The 25,028-nt window shown below is 43.9% G+C and overlaps 1 protein-coding gene across 1 annotated transcript in view; it reads right to left on the bottom strand.

Annotated features, from left to right (window-relative positions):
* Nucleotides 1–25,028, bottom strand: part of PDILT (protein disulfide isomerase like, testis expressed) — a 53,474-nt gene that overhangs the window by 23,775 nt on the left and 4,671 nt on the right. Inside the window, exons 2-5 of the mRNA XM_082262316.1 lie at nucleotides 11,906–12,112; nucleotides 6,109–6,242; nucleotides 4,822–4,959; nucleotides 58–168 (exon numbers count right to left, since the gene is read on the bottom strand). Of these exons, the coding sequence (XP_082118442.1) occupies nucleotides 58–168; nucleotides 4,822–4,959; nucleotides 6,109–6,242; nucleotides 11,906–12,112 (590 nt within the window). The remainder of the gene's footprint in view (nucleotides 1–57; nucleotides 169–4,821; nucleotides 4,960–6,108; nucleotides 6,243–11,905; nucleotides 12,113–25,028) is intronic.

Genomic DNA, 25,028 nt, shown 5'->3' with positions numbered 1-25,028 from the left:
TTTTAATTAATGCAATGTAATTTAATCTAAAAATGCAGACTGTAGTAGGTCAATTACCTCCAAGTTATACTCTGTTACCACATCCATGACGTAAATTCTTATTGATCGAATTAGGTCCAGTTTGCTTTTAATTTCATCTTCTGATATTAAATAGCGGACAGGTTTCTCCTTTAGTAACAGAAAATAAAATAAAAAACATATATTTTAAACAGACATAATGCAAATAAAATTTCTATCAATTGCAAGAAAAAGGAATGCACCACAATGGACCTGTACCATTATTTGAAGGCAGCACACCACAAGTGGTTCACATCTATGCATTGTGGTGCGTAAAAACCCAAGTGTGTTGTTATGTGTTTTTAAGGGGAGCACTGGGGTGCCATTCAAAATGATTGGCACTACAATGTACTGCACTTAAGCCTCGTACACACACAACGAATTTCCGGCGACCGGTCGTCCGTCTTTTGTCCAGAGTGGTGTCTGTTGGTTGGAATGTGCTCTAGACTGCACACAAATTTTCCCGCACGACAGAATTCTACTTCAGAAGTGATGTCATGTGTTGGATTGCTTTGTATGTGTTCTTTCATCTCTGAGCATGTTTAGTCTTGCTCGTAAGAGTTTTCCTCATCGAAATCTGTACTAATGAGATGAAAATCGGCCGTGTTTTGACGGACGACAAAGATTTTATAGCCTGCACACCAGGAATTTTTCGGCCAAAAAGTCGGAGTCGGTTGCCGGAAGCATCATACTAACAAGCCAAAAATCGGCAGATCGGTTGTCGGACGAAAATTCCTGGCCAAATGTCTACTCGTGTGTACAGGCCTTTAGTTCAAGTTACTGTGCCTTGCAAAAATGCACATTTTGCTCCTTATGTTACTGCAATTCAACAGTTTAATGCGGCGCTTTATTGTGATAATAATGCAAATGATCGCTGTTTAACTAACAATTTTTCTTGTCATTCTGACCATATGTCTTATAAATGTGCCTGATTTTATACACATCATAGTTATTCCACTTTCAATTTCTCTGCCAGCACAAGACCCAGACAGTGGAAGAAAAGCTGTTGCATTTTAAAAGCATTCAAAATGGCTCCAGCAGCCCTTCCGCCAAGTCCTATTTAGCTTCTCCTGAAGAGTCTTTCCATACAGCACATCAATTGTTTCTGTCTCCCGATTCTCACCAAACACAGGCTCCAGCTAGCATAAACCAATACTATTGGCAGATCCTACTCCAAAGCAGGAGGTCCACTCTACAGATAACGCTGAGAATCCTTTGGGACCCACCCTGGTGCATATCATGGATGCTGTCAAAGACTGTAAGTCCCCGCTAGCTTCACAGGTAGAGGGGATGCACATATACTTATCATTGCTCAAACAGGATTTGAACATTTTGGGGGGGGGGGCCACAGAAAAGGAGGGGAGAATCATTGCACTCACACAGGTTACTCACTCATCTAAAAGGGAACTCTTAGTGTGTACAACTAAAACTTGATGACTTATTCCAAGATAATAATAATATTAAGATAATAATTTCCCATTGATTGGTTGTCTAGAGAGATCTGAGGGCAATACTTCTGAACCATTTCTTTAAACATGTCTTAATAAATTCCCTATTAAACCTGGCAATTTCCTCCACCCAGAACAACTACACCAGGGTCTAACCCATACTAACCAATAATCCCTGACTGTAAATTTTTCAACATCAGAGACAAGGCTGCAGTATTGTTGATAACTAGGTTAACAAGTAACATTGGCTGAGATGGCTCCCATATTTTTATCATTCCTGGCTTTTTGTCTCAAGTGCAAAAGCAGATAGCCTTTAGAAGTTAACAAAAAGAGGGGGAACAATTTAATGTATACCGTTGATATATCCAGTCAAGCTGGGGATAGTATCCAATGGCAAATCTGTATTCCTTGCCAATCAGGGCCTCAGATCAGTTAGATGGTAAATACCTGCCTTGTCATAGAAATCATAGGTTCAGAAAACATTAATTAAGCTCCTAGCCATACTCTACAAGTAGTAATCGGTGACCCCTACTTTAAAAGTGTATGTTACCCCCAAATTTGTTATAGCTGATATGTGTATTGTATGCTATGTGGATGTGTGAATGGGCAGCCTGCTGCATTTTTTGGACAGAAATACCTGGTGATCCTGCCAGTCCTTCTCTTTTACTTATCCAAACTGACCACACCATGCATGGAAGCAGATTCATGCTGGGATGGTGAATTTGCATGTTAGAGTTACAGGATGCCATGCCGACGCATAGAGTACCTGTATCTCTGTAGTCAGTTTTACAGACATGCCCCCCAATCAGTGCTGCAAGATTGATTGACAGCAGCTCCCACCCGAAGCCTCGCTGTCAAACTGCAATGTTCACAGATTGGGGAAAGTAATTCTCCTTGGTATATAACAGGGGTCTTCAAACTATGGCCCTCCAGTTGTTCAGGAACTACAATGCCTAGTCATGTCTGTGAATATCAGAGCTTTACAAAGCCTCATGCGATGTGTAGTTCTGCATCAGCTGGAGGGCCGTAGTTTGAGGATCCCTGGTATATAACATCACAAACAGTCTGGAAAACAGATGGGGCACCCTTCTGGAGCACAATGTACACAGATGGTGAAATTACTTCCTCGCTGTGTTCAACCTCACAAAGAACCAGCCCAGTTACAGAATGGAAATGCCCCCTGTTATGAGAATAAAGAACGTATGGAAGGCTGTTATGTCATGTGACTGCTAACTAAAAGACCGAAAAAAAATAAATACATTTTTATTCTTATATATTATAGAGAGGCAATTCCTAGACACACATATTACTTGCTTTAAACAATGCCTTTTAGGTAAAGTGCATTTACAAATACTTTATTACTACTGTACCACCAATGAAGCTGGGAAAAGGGGGAGGTTATAATTACACTGCCACCAATGAATCTGGAGAAAGGGGGGTGATCACCTTCCTTTACTCAGCATCTTTGGGGCAGATTGTTAACGATAATACCAGAGCCCCCACTGCCCAACAGGATTCAGTGAGTATACTAGTATGCATTGTGCACAACTTACCCCCCGGGCCCACACTGTAGTGGCTACTACATCTAGCCAGTACACTACCTCAGGGCCAGGCCCCATGCACTCTCTTTCTCCTGTGGGGCCTGCTGGTTCTGGTTAAATTAATCATAGCAGGAACTATAAGGCAGATGTCAGTAGGAGATCACCCCATGTCTGAATCCTGGCACTTAGCACAAGCTAACAGAGGGAAGTGACTAACAGAAGCACAAGCACTGGCAGCCACAATGTACCAAATGCAGGTAACAAAACAGCAGAGGATGGATGGACATCAAGGGACAGCTCATTCCTCCTGGTCCCCACTGGGCCCCCCTTTCCCCTGGGCTTCATAGAGGCTGCATGATTGGCTGGGGTGGCGTTTCCGCTATTGATTGGGAACTAATTTATTCCAGCACCCAAACTAGGCCAGGAATGGACACTGAGCTACATTCTGAATATTGATGGCGGATAGAAGAGCAGCTTTGATTGTAGAAGAGATGTACAGAATCTAAAAAAACAGTCTAACCGCTTTTAGCTTTCTTTACCCACTTGCCGACCAGCCGCTGTAATTATACGGCGGCAGGTCGGCTCTGTTACGCGAAACAACGTACGTTAGTGTGGAGGCACATGCACACGCTGATTGGCTAGAGGGGGAGCCAATCAGTGCGTCTGGTGGCCGCGATATCCACCAAGCACCCGCGATGTCCGCCGAACACCCGCGTTTGCTCCCCATGGAGACAGAATGGTGGTCTGCCGATGTAAACACAGCTGTACGGTCAGTGATGAACACAGGATCCTGTGTTCCTCCTATTTAGGAACACAGGTCTCTGTGTTCATCCAGTGAGCCCATCCCCCACACAGTTTGAAAGCATCCCCTAGGCACACATTTAACCCTTTGATCGCCTCTGGTGTTAACCCTTTCCCTGCCAGTGTCATTAGTACAGTAACAGTGTATATTTTTAGCACTGATTAACTGTAGTAATGGCACTGGTCCCCCCCCCAAAAGTGTCAGTTAGGTGTTCAATGTGTCCACCGCAATGTCGCAGTGCTGCTAAAAATCGCTGATCGCCGCCATTACTTGAAAAAAATAAGCAAATAAATAAAAATGACATAAATCTTTCTTCTAGTTTGTAGACGTGATAACTTTTGCGCAAATCAATCAATTTACATTTATTAGGAATTTTTTTTACCAAAACTATGTAGCAGAATACATACTGGCCTAAAATAATAAAAAAAAATAGATTTTTTAAATTTTTTTTATTGGGAATGTTTCATAGCAGAAAGCAAAAAAATATAGTTTTTTTCAGAATTGTTTTTTTTTTTTTTATAGCGCAAAAAATGAAGGTGTTCAAATACCACCCAAAGAAAGCTCTGTTTGTGGGAAAAAAGAACATAAACTTGTTTTTTTGGTACAGCGTTGCACGACCACGCTATTGTCAGTTAAAATAACGCAGTGCCGTATCGCAAAAAATGGCCTGGTCATTAAGGGGGTAAAACCTTCCAGTCCTTAAGTGGTTAAAGAAGCTCTATACCCTCAAACAAAGAACCAAACCAATGCCCTATCACATGGTGGTTTCCAAATGAGCTTAGGAGGCCGATACTGATATAAATGCAAAGCCAGCCAATCAGATATATTCTGGGTATGCCATTTACCCATTTGTCTGTGTGGGGGTATCACTATCCTCTCAAAGAGCAAGCTCATGTTTAAATCTGAATGGGTATTATTTGACAGTTGTAGAGTAGACCTTTATAAATAACATAAAGGGCAAATGGCTTCTTACCTTTTTATATATAGCAACCATGTTTCCAGTAATGCCAACATGTGACAAAATGTCTTCATTACTAACAAATCCAAAAGGAAACTCTGAGACATCTTTGGCTGCTTCTGTGAAATGCTGTGTCAGATTACTGTTCAGATCCTGTATAAAACAGTGGATTATGTAAAGAGACTCTACATATATTCATCTTGTCTTCTTATATATGACACTTTCGAGCAATTATTATGCAATAAAGCCATGTAAGGAGTAATGCTCATATGCAGACAGAACCAGCCTTATGTTATATGGTGCATGGTGCAAAAAAATAAACAATTTGTATGGTGCTCCCACATGCACTTCAAAAGCAAAATATTCGAATTGTACCTGTTACCATTATTTTATTGACTCTGATATCAAGAACATAACAGCCGAATCAGGCCAATAGAGCAGAAAATAAAGTCCCCCAGTCCTACTAGTGGCTTGTAGTGTTGTTTGTACGTTGTAATTGTCTTTTCAATGGTATGACATGAAGACATCATTCTGAAATGGTTAAACACATGCCAATTTTTAATTTTAGCTCTTACCCTTGAAGAACTTTATGCACATCCCTGCTGAAATCAAAACTTTTTTTGGGACTTTTAAAAATGTTTTTTTTTTTTACCATTTCCAAAACTGCTTGAAAGGCAGAATTTGTGAAAATAACTCTGAAAGGCATACACATATCGAATGGTCATCAAGAGCTTGAGCAAACTGTAGATAAATATGTTCAAAATGTGAAGCTTTCACAGATGCTGCTAAAAATTCCCAAAAAACAAATCAACAACACAGAGTCTATGTGGAACAGAATCTTAGGTCATATGAACAGGGTAAACCAAGCTCTCCATGGTAAAGGCATTTACATACTACAGGCCTAAGTAGCTGATGCTGCATACAGTTTATTTAACCCTCACAGCTGTGACCAACTAACAACTGTTAGCATGGTCCAAACCAGGGGTCTTCAAACTATGGCCCTCCAGTTGTATGAGAACTACAATTCCCATCATGCCTAGTCATGTCTGTGAATGTCAGAGTTTTACAATGCTTCATGGGATGTGTAGTCCTGCAACAGCTGGAGATCCGTAGTTTGAGGATCCCTGGTCCAAACAAACTATTCAAAGTTAAATAAAGTTAAATGAAATCTTCAACACAAAGCAAAATGTTCAATTTAATGAAATTTGGAATCCCTAAAAATCTCACACTGATTTATTATATTGGGTAGAACTATAACTAAGCTCTATCTATATTCCACAATAAAAATAATATTGCTCATACCTTAAAAAATCCAACCACACTAACTGTATCTGCCTGAATAAAAGATTCATACTGCTCAGTAGTGTTGAGTAACACAAAGCTATGTCCAATTCTTCTGTTTATCCATGTCACAAAGGCAGCAGCTGTTCTGACACCTTTTGGAGAAAAGATAGCATGTTAAGAAGCCAGTAGTGTAATTATTATATGTAAATAAGGCAATCAAAAAAAGATGTATAGAAACTGTAATTTTACATAATATGCCAGTACACAAAAGCCTCAGCTGCTGAGCATTTAAAAGGAACTCATCAGGATAAAAGTATGGGATCTGCAAGGGCTAACTTGTTTTTGAATGTGTACAACTACATTCCTGGTTGTCTTCCAGACAGCATTTCTAGATCAGTGGCTTGCTAAGTGGTAAAAGTGGCATAAGGTTTGACAGCCCTGAAGTCAATACCTTAAAAATTAAGTATTTTTTTACAGATCAAATATTTTATTTGCTGACATGTTCCTTTTAAAGCATCAAAACATTTGTTGAACCAGAATACGCTACTGTGTACATAATTGAACACATGTTGGCCAGAACGTGCTAAGAAAGTCAGTAGGCTGTGACAAAAGTGTAGATGCCCTGTGTCAGAAAGGCCTTCTAAAGTTTAAAATACTTACTTAAAAGAGAAGTATCCCCTAGGTGGATGCAGCATCGGTTGTCCCCTGCCACCTCTAAGACTGAGAACTGAAAGATCAAAAGCCACCGATCACTCTGTTTTTAGTCCTCTGTGAGTAGCTCTCTGCCCCTCAGCTGTAGCACCAGGCTGTGGAGGGGATGGGAGTAGCTGGCTCAGCCTCTCAGTAGCTCGCTGCTGGTCCAGGCATCTGGGCGGATCCCAGCAGTAAAGTCGGGATCCCTCCAGAGTCTTACTGGCTCAGTGACATCAGCCAAATTAAGCCCGATGTCAGCTGAATATGGGTCACAGGAGTGAAGGAACTAGGTGCACTCCTGTGACCCAGAAGAGAAGTAGGGCAAAAAGAGCTTTGGCGCTACTTCTCCTTTAAGATACAGGAATGATTGTCTCCATTTTACTGTTACAAAAGGTTTATTGCAAAAGAAACCTGTACTGCAAGATATACATGTTGCTTAGGAGAGAACCTGTCCATCTACTCTGTGGATGAAAGAAGGATTTCAGGTTGGACAGTGTTTCAATGGGTATATTTATCAGTAGGCCTTCAATTAAGGTCTGGTTTGAGTTTATAACCTGATTCATGGGAAACGTGTTGCGTTTTCGTTCTGTAAATTCGGGAGAGACAAATATGTGTTTTGATAGGGTTAGCAAGATGTTGTCTTACAGAAATGGCAGAAATTGGTGCATACTGAGGTGTCCTTGCCAGATTTGGGGAGGACTCTAATATGGTGCTTGTGGGTGGCTGCAGCGTGGTGCAGTGGCAGTAACACACGCTGAGTCCAGATGCAGTTAAAAAACTTGTATTGAAGTCAAAGTACAACAGTTCACAAAAAGCCCAGTGGAAAGAGGCCCAACCAGGAAACCCTCACGGATGACAGCTGCTACTGCCAACACTGTCCCTGACAGACAGGTGACCTGTCCTTATACTACCCACATGCTAAAATGTGTGCCTCATTGACCCATGTTCCTCTTGACTTCCTCCCCCTCTGCAATGTCACAGCAATTGAGGCCATCTGCAGTGGAGATAGTGGACTGCATCTGCCTACAAGCTGGGCAATGGGGTGGAGAGTTAAGGAAGGCATTGTACAATTTTGTGATGTGGACTAGGGCTGTGTGTTTAACCACTTAAGCCCCGGAGGATTTGGCTGCTAAAGGACCAGGGGTTTTTTTGCGATTTTTTACTGCGTGACTTTAACGGACAATTGCGCGGTCGTGCGACGCTGTACCTAAACGAATTTGACGTCCTTTTTTTCCCACAAACAGAGCTTTCTTTTGGTGGTATTTGATCACCTGTGCGATTTTTTGATCACGTGCTATAAACAAAAAAAGAGCGTAAATTTTGCAAAAATAACAATATTTTTCACATTTTTTTATATGAAATTCCCCAAAAAAAAAGTAAAAATCAAAATTTTTTAACATTTTTCGGCCAATTTGTTTTATGCTACCTATGTTTGGTAAAAAAAATCGCAAAAAGCGTATTTTGATTGGTTTGCGCAAAAGTTATCGCGTTTACTAACAAAGAGAAAGATTTTTGTCATTTTTGGTGTTTTTTTTTTTAACGCGTAATGGCGGCGATCTGCGATTTTTTTTCGGTACTGCGACATTGCGGCGGACAGATCGGACCCTTGACTGACATTTTTGACACTTTTGGGGTTACCAGTGACATTACTGCAGTAATCAGTGCTATACATATGCACTGTTACTGCAAAAATGACACTGGCAGGGAAGGGGTTAACTTTATTGGACAGGGAGGGGTTAAGTGTGTCCTAGGGGCGTGCTTTCTACTGTGTAGGGACATTCCTATTGGTGTAAAAGCAAAGATCAACCGTTCTACATAGTAGAACGGTCAGATCTTCACTTTTACACAGGGAGAACTGACAGGCAGCTTGTTTACACAAGCTGCTCTGTCTTTCTCCCTTCACAGGAGCAATCGCAGTGTGACTGGCGGACATCGAGTCCGCCGGTCACACGCACTGACTTGCCTGTGAACGAGCCGCGGCGGGCGCGCGCCTCGGCGGGCGCGCGCCCGCCCGCGATAGGCTCGCAAGTCAGTGACAGGCGAGTGACGTACCGATACGTCACTCTGCCTGGCCGGGGCTGACCGCCGCAGTATATAGTCGTGCGGCGGTCGGCAACCGGTTAAGTATCTTATAGTATAGATAGGTAAGCTTGTCGGGCCTTGGTGTTTTACCACTGCATAATGTTTTTGTTTGTTTTTTTTTTTTTATATAAAATTGTATTGAAATATATTGTCAGAAGTGAGAAAACAGACACGGTGAACATTTTACAAATAAAACAGCAATTGTTTAACGAGAATAAGGCAATAGGCCAGTAGGGGATTTGTGACCAAACGACACCAATGGGTGGTGTGACAGCCAACAGGAGTCGCATAGCTGAAGACTCTACGTTCTCCACAGAAACAGGATTTATGAATGGAGGATGGGGGAAAGATTGATAGGTCTTTCCCTAATTCATAGATCATGTTTCTTTCATAGAAGCTGTAGCACAGTGTGACGGTACTCACCATCACTGGGAGTGAAAGACAGATACTTAATGGACACTGAGAAATGGTTTGGATTGCTTCAAATGAGTTTAGTGTTTACACTTATGATAATGTGTATTTAACTTCAATAGCAGAGACAGGCTCTCCCTATTGTCTGTCTATTGAGGTGTGATGTGGACTCTATTAAGCCTGTCTGTCCCATTGTTAATTGTTAATAAACTCACATATTGTTTCTGTCCAGATGGCTAGTTAATTACTGTAGTTCTGGTTAATTCTATTTCTGTATACAATTTCATCTGCATATGATAATGTAATCAGGCCACCCCTGACCTGTGTGTGGTAATCTGATCAGGAGGGGGAGGTCCATGCTGTATATAAATTCTGTGTGACTGTTCAATAAACAGAGATTCAAGTACAAGCTAAGTTGTTGGCTAGCTTTGTATGGGGGCGGCTGGAAAATCTGATATCTATGTTCACGACTGGAGGAAGCTGTATACTGATGGAAGTCCTCAAGTACAGTGTGGGATGCAGGTCTGTTACACACGGCTTCCATGAATGTAGCAGCTGGGCATGCTCATGAGAACCCGTAACAGCCCCTTAGCTGTTTTAACCCCTGAAGTTCAAGAATATTATAGCAGTGGAGGTGGGCATGGACAGAGGAGGATTTCAACTAAAAGAAGAGGCTTTAACACAAGGGACACATCCTACTCTAATCTATGTACTTTGTGCTGATTTTTCTGGGGTTTTTTTTGGCTGCACTTAGGCTTTAGGCTTGTGGACAAGCATGGTATGAGCTTTATTACTCCATAAAACATTTGGCAGATGTTCATCACCATTAGCTTTGTCTAATTGTTGGATTTAGAACCTGACATGGGTTTGGTGACAAAGATTGGCAAGGGAGGTCTCCTTTAAAGTTTAAAATGAAAGTTATAGTATCATTTAAAATTCAACTCACACTAAAACTTATTTAGTTTGTCGTGAACAGAATGGGGAAAGGTTAGAGCAGGGATCCTCAAACTACAACCCTCCAGCTGTTGCCAAACTACACATCCCATGAGGCATTGTAAAACTCTGACATTCATAGACATGACTAGGCATGATGGGAATTATGGTTCCTGAACAACTGGAGGGCCATAGTTTTGTATTGCTGTCTGTGTTCCCTATTAGAGAAATTTCCCACTGCTTCCCACCAATAGGAAAACACACAAAAACACATTTTTAGCAGAGTGGGGAAGCGTAAGTGCTTACGTTGACAGGCTTTGGGCTTGTGTTGATGGCAACAATTTGACATCAGTTTGAGACATTTCTGAGATAATTCAGAAATGACTAACAGGTGTATTTAACCAGAAGCTGATCTCATTTTAACCTGCATTTGACCTGCTTCAAGTGAGTTTTACATCCCCATAGTCTTGTATGGGAATGCAAGACCCATTTAAAGCGAACAAGAGGCTATCAACACAGACCCTTATACTATACTTATAATGTTTTTATTCCTGTTTGTACCTTCTGTCTAAGTGGCAACTGCATCCTCTCTTCTTTGTCCTGTGCTCTGAGGAGCAGGAAGTGAGGGTAAACCTTCTCAATGGGGTCAAAGAGAGGACTAAAACCCCAACAGAAATTATAACTCTTCCCCAATCTAAACTACACTATATTGTTAAAAGTATTGGGTTGCCTGCCTTTACACACACATGAACTTTAATGGCATCCCAGTCTTAGTCTGTAGGGTTTATTATGGAGTTGGCCCACCCTTTGCAGCTATAACAGCTTCAACTCTTCTGGGAAGGCTGTCCTCAAGGTTTAGGTGAGTTTCTATGGAAATGTTTGACCATTTTTCCAGAAGCGTGTTTGTGAGGTCAGGCATTAATGTTGCACGAGAAGGCCTGTCTCGCAGTCTCCGCTCTAATTCATCACAAAGGTGTTCTATTGGATTGAGGTCAGGACTCTGTGCAGGCCAGTCATGTTCCTCCACCCCAAACTCGCTCATCCCTCTCTTTATGGACCTTGTTTTGTGCACTAATCCAAATCATTTGTAGAGGGGGGGTTATGGTGTGGGTTCTTTTCCAGGGGTTGGGCTTGGCCCCTTAGTTCCAGCAAAGGAAACTCTTAAAGCATCAGCATTCCAAGACATTTTGGACAATTTCATGCTCTCAACTTTTTAGGAACAGTTTGGGGATGGCCCCTTCCTGTTCCAACATGACTGCACACCAGTGCACAAAGAAAGGTCTATAAAGACATGGATGAGCAAGTTTGGGGTGGAGGAACTTGACTGGCCTGCTCAGAGTCCTGACCTCAACCCGATAGAACACCTTTGGGATAAATTAGAACAGACACTGTGAGCCAGGCCTTCTCCTCCAATATCAGTGCCCAAACAAATCACCCATGCACTTCTCGAAGAATGGTCAAACATTCTCATAGACACACTCCTAATCCTTGTGGACAGCCTTCCCAGAAGAGTTAAAGGTGTTATAGCTGCAAAGGGTGGGTCAACCTAATATTGAACCCTATGGACTAAGACTGGGATGCCATTAAAGTTCATGTGCGTGTAAAGGCAGGCATCCCAATACTTTTGACAACATAGTGTATATTAGAAAAATTTATTTTAGGCTGTTTATCCCATTAGATACTTTTAGTCACTTACCTTTGCAGTCTATATGCTGTTTCCTGTCACCATTAATGAACAGTTTGAATGTTGGGTATTCTTGGATGTTAAATTCTTTTCCAAGACCTTTTTCCTGTGTGATGTCAACTTGGCCAAATTTAACTTCAGATTTTTCTTTTCTGAGCTGTCCAGCAGCTATTGAGAACTCTTCTTTCACTGTCTGTGAGGGTGCAGATAAAGCAATGTCTAGAATAAAAACAGAAAACAATTACTAAAACAATTATTTGAAATATTCCTTAGGATATTTTCTGTTCTTCAGAGAATATCCAAGGATATATGCATAGTTCTTTCAAATCTGAGTCAAGCAGTTGTAAAGGACAACTTCTACTTTGGTACAGTGGTCACTCGGAGTATGTCTGTTCCTTTAGGCCCCTTTCAAACACTCCGTCCGTCGGACGGAGTCCGTTTTTCTCAGTGGGGGATCGATCCACTGATTCCCTGCTGAGCAGGAGGATGACAGCTGTGTCTCCGCGCTGTGTGCGGAGACACAGCTGTCCGTTCCCCATGCATCTCTATGGGGGAAATCGGATGGGAACGGACCGTCGGTCCGTTCTCATCCGATCCGATCCGCTGGACGGATGGAAAATAGGGTTTCCATCCGTCCAGATTTGAAGGATCGGATGTCAGCAGACATGTTTCCGCTGACATCCGATGCCCCATAGGGATGCATAGGGGGACCGTTCAGATCCGCCAAAAATACGGACAGGCGGATCTGAACGGTCCGCCTGTGTGAAAGAGCCCTTAGGGAGGAATTGGCTGCAGCACCTGTGTGCAGAATTAAGATGACCCAGCCAGGACCAGGTCAGTGGTAAAGCTGAAGGCAAGTGTAAGCTTGGGCTGTCTGCATTCATGATGATGGGGGCTTTATTAAAGGACAACTTTAAGGTGAAACTGTCCCCATACATGTTAATATTAACCACTTCTGAACCGGAAGGTTTTCCCCCTTAATGACCAGGCCATTTTTTTGCGATTCGGCACTGCGTTATTTTAACTGACAATTGCGCGGTCGTGCAATGCTGTACCTAAATTACAATGATGTCCTTTTTTTCCACAAATAAAGCTTTCTTTTGGTGGTATTTGATCACCTCTGTGATTTTTATTTTTTGTGCTATAAGCAAAAAAAGAGCGACAATTCTGAAAAAAAACCAATATTTTTTACTTTCTGCTATATAACATTCCCAATAAAAAAAATGTAAAAATCAAATTTTTTCATCATTTTAGGCCAATTTGTATTCTGCTACATATTTTTGGTAAAAAAAAATCCCAATAAGTGTATATTGATTGGTTTGCGCGAAAGTTATCGCGTCTACAAACTAAGAGAAAGATTTCTGTCATTTTTATTTATTTATTGTTTTTCTAGTAATGGCGGCGATCAGCGATTTTTAGAGGGACTGCGACATTGTGGCGGACAGATCGGACAATGAACTGACATTTTTGACACTTTTGGGGGGACCAGTGACATTACTACAGTGCTAAAAATATACACTGTTACTGTACTAATGACACTGGCAGGGAAGGGGTAACACCAGGGGCGATGAAAGGGTTAAATGTGTCCCTAGGGGGTGCTTTCTAACTGTGTGGGGGATGGACCTATGGAATGAACACAGGAGCTCTGTGTTAATTGCTGACAGAACAGCAGTCTGCCGTGTTTACAACCGCAGACCGCCGTTCTGTCTCCACAGGGAGAGATCGTGGGTGCCCGGTGGCCCACATATTGGCAATTAATAGGCATGGGCGCGCCCTCACTCGCGGTCCAGCGAAGTGATGTACAGTTACGTAGTTTCGTGGGACAGAGCTGACCTGCCGCAGTATATGTACTGCTCGTGGTCGGCGAGTGGTTAAGACAAAATAAAATGAAATTGTCCAAATTGTCACCTTAAGAGATCCCTTCACTAGAACTAAGGGGCCAAGCCCAACCCCTGAGAAACAACCCCACACCATAACCCCCCCTCCACCAAATGATTTGGACCAGTGCACAAAGCAAGATCCATAAAAACATGGATGAGAGAATTTGAGGTGGAGGAACTTGACTGTCCTGCACTCAACCCGATAAAACACCTTTGACATGAATTAGAGCAGAGACTACGAGCCAGGCCTTCTCGTCCAACATTGGTGCCTGACCTCACAAATGTGCTTCTGGAAGAATGGTCAAACCATAGGTGTGCGCAGCCTATTGCATTAGGGTGTGCACCCCAAAGCTCAAACACATATCCATGTGTATATACTGATGGCGTCAGTAGGTTAGAGATCGGTGTCTGTAGTTTTATTGTTATTTTTTATTCTTTTTTACAATATTATTTTTTTTAAGCCCAGTTAGGGAGCTTTGATGAAATATCAGGGGTCTAAACTAGGGGAATCTGCACCACAAGAGGTGATTATGGTGTGCCCAGGCACACCTGGCACACCCTGTGCGCACGCCTATGGGTCAAACATTCCCATAGACACACTCCTAAACCTTGTGGACAGCGTTCCCAGAAGAATTTAAGCTGTTATAGCTGCAAAGGGTGGGTCAACCTAATATTGAACCCTACAGACTAAGAGTGGGATGTCATTAAAGTTCATCTGTGTGTAAAAGCAGGTGTCCCAATACTTTTGACAATATAGTGTAGTGTATTTGCACATTTTAACTGAAGCATTTATTTCCATGCCTGTTTCCAAAATTTGAAAAATCTGTAGGGAAATTTTTAGCTCTAACTTTTCACAGTAGATGAGCTGTGCTCTGTGTTAAGTAATGTGATTCAAGGGAACCTGTACTAAAGGAAACAAGTAGGCTGACATTGCTTAAATGCTTCCTTAAATGATTCAATGCCTTCAACCCTTCTTGAGTAACTAACTATACAAGTATAAAGTAAGTGAAGTTAGAACTTATTATCTGCACATTTGTTCTGAATCAGTATTAAAAAGCATTTAAAGAGGAAGTAAACCCTCCTCTGCAAGTTGTACCTATAGGTAAGCCTATGATAAGGCTTACCTATAGGTACTGTAAATATCTCCTAAACACGTACCGTTTAGGAGATATTTACCTTAAATGCAGCCAGTGACATCACTGGCGCATGCGCTCTGAAGGAACGGTCGCTGGTGCCGTTTCTTCAGAGCCCCGTGCCGTGACCGTCGGCTCCCGCGCGCGTGCGCGGGAGTGATGTCACCACGGCTCCAGCCAATCAGATGGCCGGATGCCGCAATCCCGGAAGACGGGCAACTGAACATGTCGCTTGTTATAGAGGTAAGAGGGCTACATGGCGGGGGCTCGTTCTAAGGTAAGTATTTCATAATGAGCTAGTATGTGATGCATACTAGCTCATTATGGGTTTCTCTTTCAGGTTGGAAAAAAAAAAATTGGGGTTTACAACCTCTTTAAGGGAATTCAAAGGCCTGGGCCAGATTCAGAAATCCCTGTTGCCCATTTTGGAAGCTTTATTGACACATGCGGCAGATTCAGGTAGTTCTTCACAATGCCACTTTTACAAAGTGGCACCAATACTGCATCAAATTCAAAAATGATTACCTCTTATACGAATATAATGAAACCAGAGGTAATTAAGACCAACTCTAACTTACGTACAGCAGGCATATCTTTCTATGTTGTGTAGCAGGCAGCATATTTACCCCCACTGCCTCTTCCTCTCCCCACCCGTGGACATTGCTGCCTTCAAAGCTGATGCTGACAGTGTGCAGAGCAGAGACACCAGTTCCCCATCCTGACCAAGGTCTCCTTGTGATTGATAATAGGCATTGGGCAGTTTCTGTAGCCAATAGCAGGCTGTTAATTACTAATGGAGTGTACCTGTTTGGAAAAGAGTGTCTGTGAATTCCCATCAGGCTCTGCCCATCCAGCTTGATAAATCCTTGGCCGCTGCACAACCTATGTAACAGCTGCAATGGCAGGAGGAAGCTTATTTGCTCTGAGGTCAGAGTTTCCATATGGACACCCTATCCTAAGTGCACCTGTATATTAAATGCATGCCTGAGATTCATGTTCTTTATTACAACAGGTACACTAAATTGTCACTTGCACTGACATTTGTTGTGCGGAGGCACGTCAGAATTCAGTTAGGTCCCGTTCACACTTGAGTGATTTTTTGCATGAAGCTCGTAGCTCTAAAACACTCAACAAGCCAAATCCCATTCATTTCAATGGCTCCTATTCACATCTGAGCATTTTGTCTCCTATAGCAAAATACCTGTCGCTCAAAAAAGTACATGAGCTTCTTTATGGCAGATTACAAGTGTTTTTGGCTCCAAAGATTTCAATAGAAACGACTGACTTGAGCATTTATGAGCGCTTTCTGTTCAAATAGCAGCTAAACAAAAACAGCTGAAGCTGTAAAATGCTTGGAATACACTTCTAAGATGCTTTAAAAATGCTTGAAAAAAAGCTGGAAAAAATCTTTAGAAAAATGTCCAAAAAAACGCTAATGGAGGCTAAGACACTCTTTATGAATTCCCCAGAATAAATTACCATGACTGCTGTCAAGTAACTTTTTTTTTTTATATGAACACGTGGCATGCATATTTATTTTAATACAGGTTTCCTTTAAAGGTTAAGTCAATCTATTTAGGGTTTTCCATTTAAAAACAGTTCACAGTTAGTGTAAATGCATTTTTTTTTTTGCAATAGAATATGACTTTCAGTGACCCTCCAAAGTGGGACAATTGCAGAGCGTGCTCAATACGTGCCCGGGAGGCAGGGTTCTGGAGAATGTCAATAGACTCTATGATACAGCCAACTGGGACAACGGAAAATTTATATCAAATACTTACCGTAATTTTCCTTTCCTGATGGACTCCATGGCAGCATACGTTTGGGTAGCCCCGCCTCCACTCCTACCCTATAGGACCCCACTCCCATAAATCCTTGCTCCCTTTCAGCATCCGTGTTCTGTAACTAGCCTACTCAGGAACTGGGAGGGGACTCCTGCTGCCATGGAGTCCATCAGGAAAGGAAAATTACAGTAAGTATTTGATATAAATTTTCCGTTTTCCTGACAGACTCCATGGCAGCATACGTTTGGGAAATAACTCGCCAAAATACAATTGGGTGGGCAGATGCTGATAAATTTTAATTAACACCTGCAACAGATAACACTTGAGCACCAAAACCAACAGAAGAAAGAGCCGCCGGCTCAACACAATAATGCGTCATAAATGTATGAATGGACGACCAAGACGCTGCTCTGCAGACCACATCCGGAGCGACATGTCTTGAAGCTGCCCATGAAGTAGCGACACCATGAGTAGAATGCGCAGTCACCGCTTTAGGAGGAACCAAGCCCTTCTCTCTATAAGCCCACTGAATCGCCTCTACTATCCAGGAGGCAATTGATCTTGAAGAGGCACGCATACCTTTGTTCTTCCCAGACAATAAGACAAAGAGATAATCTGTTTTCCGGAAAGAGGCTGTAGCTTCCAAGTACTGTCTGAGCGTGTTGCCCACATCCAGAGGATGGACTTCCGGAGTTTCGGCCGATGAATTGAAAGTAGGGAGAACAATTTCTTGGTTCTCATGAAAGACCGACGTGACTTTAGGCCTTGCTCCCAGCATTGGAATGAGGACAACTCTATCCGGGAAAAAAGTCAGAAAAGGTTCCTTACTTCCCAGACTTTGGATCTCTGACACCCTCTTTGCAGATGTGATGGCCACCAGAAAGACCGTCTTAAGGGTGAGATGTTTCACGGATATAGGATCTTCAAGACCTGAGCCAACTGAGGATAAGAAATCAAGGACCAAAGGCATGTCCCACTTGGGAAATCTCAGCTTCTTCTGTGGCCTCAGCCTTACTGCCCCCTTGAAGAATTGCCTGATCAAAGGATGTGCAGCCCAGGAAATGCCTGTGAAGGCGGATATGGCTGAAACTTGTACTCGCAAGGCGCTCACTGAAAGAGGCAACTCCAATCCCGACTGGAGGAAAGACAGAATATCTTGCACGGAAGGAGATGACCAGGACTTTCCCTTGGACTCTAGGAAAGAAGTTAACCTAGCCCAAATCCTTTCATAGGTTTTATTCATGCTTTGTCTTCTAGCACTCAAAAGAGTTGGTATGGCTACTTCCGGACATCCTAACGCTTCCAGCCTTCCCCTTTCAAAAACCAGACCCGAAGGTGCAGACGGGCTGGGCATGGGTGAAGGATGGAGCCCTGGGACAGCAGATCCGCCCTGAGAGGAAGAGGGACTGGGTCGCGGTAGCTCAGCTGGAATAGTAGGGGAAACCACGGTCTGTTGGGCCAGAACGGAATTACTGCAACCACTTTGACTGACTCCATCTTGACTCTCCGCAGGAACTGAAAGATGACTGGCACTGGGGGAAAGGCATAAGCCTTGTGAAACCTCCAGCAATCCGTCAGGGCTTCTACCCCGAACGCTCTGGGATCTCTGTTCCTCGAGTAAAACTTCTGCAACTTCCTGTTGTTGAAGGAGGCAAATAGATCTACTTCTGGGATGAACCCCAAGGACAGGATCCTGTTGAACACATTCTCGTGGAGAGACCACTCGTTGTTGTTGAGTTGTGTTCTCGAGAGGAAATCCGCCTGTGTGTTCTGAGCCCCTGGTATGTAAACTGCCGACAGATTGACCAGATTTCTCTGAGCCCAGGTCATTATTGGCTCTACTTCCCGAAGCAGGGATGCACTGCGAGTTCCACCTTGTCTCCTCACATAGGCTACTGCAGTCGTGTTGTCTAACCTCAGCATGACTGAGGTGCCCCGAATGAGGTGGCCGAAGGCTAGTAACACTTGAAAGGCCGCTCGTAGTTCTAAGATGTTGGACACTCTGGCGAGACAAAAAGTCCCATTTCCCTTGTGCCATCTCTGTTCCACAATGACCGCCCCAGCCGGTGTTGCTGGCGTCTGATGTCACTGTCACCCAAGATATGGGGGCTATGGAGTGACAATTGCGCAAATTCTTCAGCTGTAGCCACCAAGGAAGCCAGCTCTTCATGGTTGCGGTTATCACTATTCGCTGAGAATTGCTGACTCCGTTCCATTGCTGAAGAAAACCCCTCTGAAAAGGCCTCATCTTCCATAGGGCCCACTTCACCATAGGGGCTGTTGACACCATGGTGCCAATTACTCTTAGGCATTGTTTTGCTGTGAGACGGGATGCCGACAAAGCCAGAGACACTCTGTCCCTGATTACCGGAATCTTTTCTTCTGGCAGAGAGATGGTACTGTTCTTGGTGTTGAACAGTGCGCCCAAAAAGACCAGGGACTGAGTGGGAATCAGATGGCTCTTTTCTCTGTTCAGGATCCAGCCGAACCTCTCTAGAGATGAGATGACCAGAGCTAGATGTTCCAGGATGACAGATTTGTCTTGGGCCAGAAGAAGTAGGTCGTCCAGATAATGATAAAGACGGACCTCTCTCAGTCTTATCAAGGCTACCACCGCTAACAAGACCTTCGAAAAGGTACAAGGCGACGTGGAAAGCCCGAAGGGGAGACATACAAATTGTAGATGACGTTGGCCAACCGAGAATCTTAGATATTGCTGAAACTCCGTTGCCACTGACACGTGGAAGTATGCATTCTTCAGGTCTACTGAGACCATCCAATCTCCCGGTTGGACGGCTTGCTGAATGGAGAATAGAGTCTCCATCTTGAACTTTTCTCCTTCGATGAAGCGATTCAAGTGCGTCAGATCTATCACTGGTCTCCAGGCGCCGCTCTTCTTGCACACCATGAACAGAGGAGAGTACACTCAGAGTCTTCTTTCGGATTCTGGCACTGGAACCACTGCTCCTTGAGTGACTAGCGAGTCTACGTAAGACAAGAGAATCTCTCTTTTGTCACCTGACCGAGGAAGGGAGGTAGGAAAAAATCTGTCTCCGGGAATACTGTTGAAGGTCCAAGAATGACCTGCAGAGACCGTGTTGATGACCCAAGTATCCCGGATTGAGGCCGCCCAGACCTGCCGAAAGTGAAAGAGACGACCTCCCACCTGACTGGCCTGAGCGGGCCCAATCTCAAAAGGACTTCGTCGTATCTCTATCCCCAGACGGATTGCTCTTGGGGCCTTTCCGAAAGGAAGACTGCCTGGACTTCCAATTTCTTCCAAATTCCCTTCCTGGCCTATAACTGCGTGCCTCCCTGGCACGGTCAGTACTCTGTTTTCTGGGAGGAAGTCTTTTCTGACCAAGAAGACGCCTATCCTGCGGAAGGAAGCCCGACTTACCACCAGTAGCCTTAGAGATGGCGCTATCCAACTTATTCCCAAAGAGGGAAGAACCCTCAAAGGGAATGCGGCACCACACCTGCTTAGAAGCAGGATCAGCCAACCAAGGGCGTAGCCATAGTGCACGCTTTGCCGTAACTGATGATAGCATCCCTCGAGCTAACAGGCGGATCATATCAATAGACGCCTCCCCCAGGAAGGCTGATGCCAGTTTCAACTCCTGGATAGGAGAGCTCTTGGCTGCATCTTCAGAGAAGCTTCTGAGGGAGTCATCGACATTGTCCACCCATACTTCAATGGCTTTGGACAGAGACGCCAAGGCTAGGGCCGGCTTGCAAGCAGCACCCACTGAAAGATAGACACGCTTCAGATCCGTGTCAATTTTTCTGTCAAGGGGATCCTTAAAGGAAACCGTATCCTCAAGAGGCAAAGTGACATGTTTTACTAGCCTCATAACAGCCGCATCCACAAGCGGAGGAGATTCCAGGTGTTTGACTTCCACCTCTTTGAACGGATAGAGTTTAGCCAATTTTGAGACCATGGAGTTCTTTCTCTCCACCTTGCTCCATTCTTCCGTTATAATTTCCCCCAATTCGGGAATAAATGGAAAGTTCAGCCGCTCCTTGCTCAGCTGCTTAAAATATTTTCTCTGCTTTAGGGCGGAGACCGCTGGGTCTTCCCAATTTAAGGTTTCTCTGACGGCCTTTACTAATGGTGGAACCAGATTGAATGAAAATCCCAAGCTAGGCTCGTCTTGATCCGAATCGCTGTCAGACTCAAACACAGAGGGATGGCTAGGCTCAGACGATTCCAGGGCCCGTCCGCCAGTGGACTCTCTAACAGGAGAGGCGGATGGATCTAGCGTTGGAGACTGTTGCTTGTTAAGGCCAGCCAGGGAGTCTTTTACTATGCGTTTGACCATAGATTCAAGATGCTGGTCAGAACTTCCTCTTTCACCCGCTGCCCGGGAATAACAGGAGTCGCATAGCGATTTTCCGTCCAGTAATCGGATACCACAGCCCCAGCACTTTGTCTCGCTGGCTTGGCGTGAAGACCTAGGAGGTGACCGGTCTTTACTACGGTATCTGGACTTAGATGAGCTATGTCTGGAGGAAGAACGATGATGCTGCGCTTTAGCATGGCGATCTTCCCGCATACCCTGAGGTTGTTCGGACCTAGAGGAGGAGCTGCAAAGAAAAACATATAGGGAATACAGAATCGACTGACAAACGTTCTGCTCCCCCCCCCCCCATTCCAGCCCTGAGCTTACCTCAAAAAATCAGTATAAGGCAATGTATATATAAACAGCAAGGCCCCCCCTTGGTGTAGATCCACATACCTGGAAATAATCCCAATGGACGTGGGAACGCCGATTCTACAGTCAGTCCCACCGATTGTGGGACTGACAGCTCTTTAAATTTGGCGCCGGCCGTGACGTCACGGTCGCGTCAGCTGCGCATGCGCGAATAGCGGCAATCGCCGCTACTGCGCATGCGCGAACCAAGCCTCGTTCCCGGCCGGCCGGCGCGCATGCGCAGAGCGGCAGAGAGGCACCGAGGATGGAACGCATAGCGTTCCACGGCGTTCAGAGAACCTCCCGGACCACCAGGAAGCCAGAAGAGTACAGCCACACGCTAGACCACCAGGGCGACTGTACCACTACACCACCAGGTAATAACAATGAGAATAATAATAATAAAGGTACTTACCTGTCCAGATGCTTACCACTAGACACCAGGGAAAGATAACAGTCAGCAGCCAGGACACAGACTCCATCGTTGGGGCAATATAAACGGCCACCCGCAGCAGCAGGGCTAATCGGCCATGCCATACGGCCTGCTTAGTCAGGCATCTTGGGCTCCTCTTCAATTTGCCCACCCCATACCCCGCAGCAGCAAGGGCTTATCGGGGACTCAAATCTTGCTGACTTCACTGTCCCTGCGTCTTGGTCTTCTTTCAAAAATAACCAATAAAAAATGTAGGAAATCAGCACCAAACAGGTGCATGGAGGAGGACAAAAAAAGAACACGGATGCTGAAAGGGAGCAAGGATTTATGGGAGTGGGGTCCTATAGGGTAGGAGTGGAGGCGGGGCTACCCAAACGTATGCTGCCATGGAGTCTGTCAGGAAAGAGTCTTTTACAGGGGATTGGGACTAGCCTTCTACTCACTGATTATGGCCCATGAAGGAGACTGAGGATCTTTTCTGCTTCTCCTGGTCAGAGCATGGAAAAGAGCTCAGTATAGCCTATGATCCCATGGAGAGAGAAGATCATTCTCAAATGATGGACAACAACCTTAAGAAAACGCTGAGATTGAGGCTTGGATTAATTCTCTTAATAAAGACAATAAAGCTTCCCTTCTGGATTAGATGGAAAGTGTAATATTAATTTTGTACAGGGTAATGGTCAGAGGAAATATGGTGGCCCTCCGGCAGACTGGGTTGGAGAAGCTCCACTTGGACAGAAATATTTATCAACAATCTCCCTCACAAAATCTATGAAGGTAAAAATGAATGCCACTTTTTCAGACTGCTGGAACATTGTATGAGTTTTGTCTTTTGATGACTTTTCCAGTGGACAGATTACACAAGTGAAAGGCAAACACCTAAAAGACAGCATTTGTAATGTAGTTTGTGTATTCAGTGCTGTGGACTTGTTGTCGGACTGTCTGGGGTGGGCTCCCTGACTAATCAAAGCTGGTCTGGGTGCCTGGCTGTTGATTAGTTGATACTTTTAATTAGATCACTGTTTAATTAGGATGATACTGTTTAAAGTTTGCATTGTTTAGGATAATGTGATTAAGCTTTTATCTGATTTTGTGTGGTATAAATTCTCTTTGAATTTATAATAAAAAGAGTTCATTTTTGCACCTTAGCTAGTGTTGTCTTGGGTGCAATTCCCAGATATAATACATTTTTTTCTGTGTTCCAGCAGTGAAGAAGCAGTTCTCTGGTGGAGATACCCAGTCAGGGTGTAACGAGCCTGTCACAGATACCCTCACAGAACTGGGTGACTGCACTGTAGCCACCTTTCAGGTACAGCGCGATCGGCAAGTGGTTAAAGAATTTTAGAGTAATGTTGTGCAGCAGTACTAACAATTTAGTCATAATATAAAATACTGTGATAATTAATATTATTACTACTCCAACTGTTTTTTTTTTTTAACTGACTACTTAATACTATGACACCCCTTTCCGCATTTGTTTGTTTGTTGGAAGGGCAGGGAGACTTGTGATTTACACTAAGGTCCTGATATTCGAGATGCTGAAAAATACTGGGGAACTACTGCAGACAGAATGGTTAGCTGGAAAATAAACATTAAGGCCTCATACACACTGGGCGTTTTTACAGCTGCTGTTTTGGACGTCCCATAGTGCAAACAAACCTCTGTGAATGTCTTGATGTCTACGTTTTTGGTAAAGTCAGCACTTTACTTACAGTGGAGGACACAGTTTATCCTGAGCGAGAAGTGCTGCACTCACAAATGGCTTGAAGGGTAATTTCACTTTTCTTGAGAAAAAAAATATTTCTCTCTGGGTGATCTAAGTATATTGCAGTGATTTTTAAAAAACCTTGTTGCAGATTCCTACCATTTGTTAATCTGAAGAAATACCTGTTTGTCTGTCTGTGCAGCGTGAATCTGTATGAAATTGGATTTATAACTATCAATCAGCTGCTGCACCTGCAAGGCTCTAATGAGGAAAATTTGCAAGGTCTGCATCCCTTTAGATGTGATTTCCCTTTGTGTGTATCATACATTTGGGAGCTGACCATACATTATAGAATTTTCTTGTATAATTTTCTTTTTGATTTACCAAAACAATATAGTGAGGTAAAACTTAAAAACTTTCAATTTGTATGCAATCAGGCAGGTCCTTGCACTATATAGTTGAAGGTATATCTAAAGGAAATTGAATAAGAAAACTGTATAATGTATGGCCAGTTTTAGTGCGGACTTCTAGGAAAATCAGAAAGCCAATTGCACAAGCAGGAAATGACATTGCTGGGGGGCGTTCTATAGCCATCTGTGTAAGAACGTCTCCAGGTAGCCATAGTGCATTGCATTTTACAGAAAATTACAGTGTTCAAATTGAAAAGGAAGGGTAAAACACATTCAATCACAATAGGACTTGATTCACAACTGTATACGCTATATGATTTTTTTTTTTCTTGACCCCCCCTCCCCCACAAAAGTGGAGTTACTCTTTAGCCGACCACCAACAGTACATATCCTGCGGCAGGTCGGCTCTGTCCTGTGAAACGTAGTAACTATATTCGCCACAGGGGAAGCTAATCTGTGGGCAGTGGTGTATTTTGGTTTTGAGCTGCCCTAGGCAAGACTAAAATTGGGTGCCCCCTCCCCCTCCTATGTAAATTTCCCCCACCCCTCCCTGTTTAACGGATGTGACTCCCTCCAAAATTGAAGGACTACAAGTCCCAGCAAGAACTTCTAAAATCTCACGCGAGGGGGGTGAGAGGGGGGTGGGTAAGGGAGGGTGAGGGAGGATGAGAGAGGGAGAAGGTGGTGGGAGAGAGAGAGAGAGGGTGGTGGGAGAGAGAGGGTATTTGGGAGAGAGAGAGGGTGTTGGGGAGAGAGAGAGGGTGATGGGGATAGAGAGAGAGAGGGTGTTGGGGATAGAGAGAGAGAGAGGGTGTTAGGAGAGAGAGAGAGAGAGAGAGAGTGTTGAGAGAGACAGATGGGGGAGAGAGAGAGAGAGATGGGGGAGAGAGAGAGAGGGTGATAGAGAGAGAGGGTGTTGAGGATAGAGAGAGAGAGGGGATGTTGGGAGAGAGAGAGGGTTTTCGGGGAGAGAGAGAGGGGGGAGAGAGAGAGAAGGGGATGAGAGAAAGAGAGGGGGATGAGAGAGAGAGGGGGTGAGAGAGAGAGTGGGGGAGAGAGTAGGGGGTTGAGAGAGAGGGAGGAGGGATTAGAGAGA

Source organism: Pelophylax lessonae (assembly GCF_965119305.1).
Source record: "Pelophylax lessonae genome assembly, chromosome: 6".
Classification (NCBI taxonomy): Eukaryota; Metazoa; Chordata; class Amphibia; order Anura; family Ranidae; genus Pelophylax; species Pelophylax lessonae.
The sequence above is the reverse complement of the archived record's forward strand: the minus strand, read 5'-3'. Positions and strand labels throughout refer to the sequence as shown.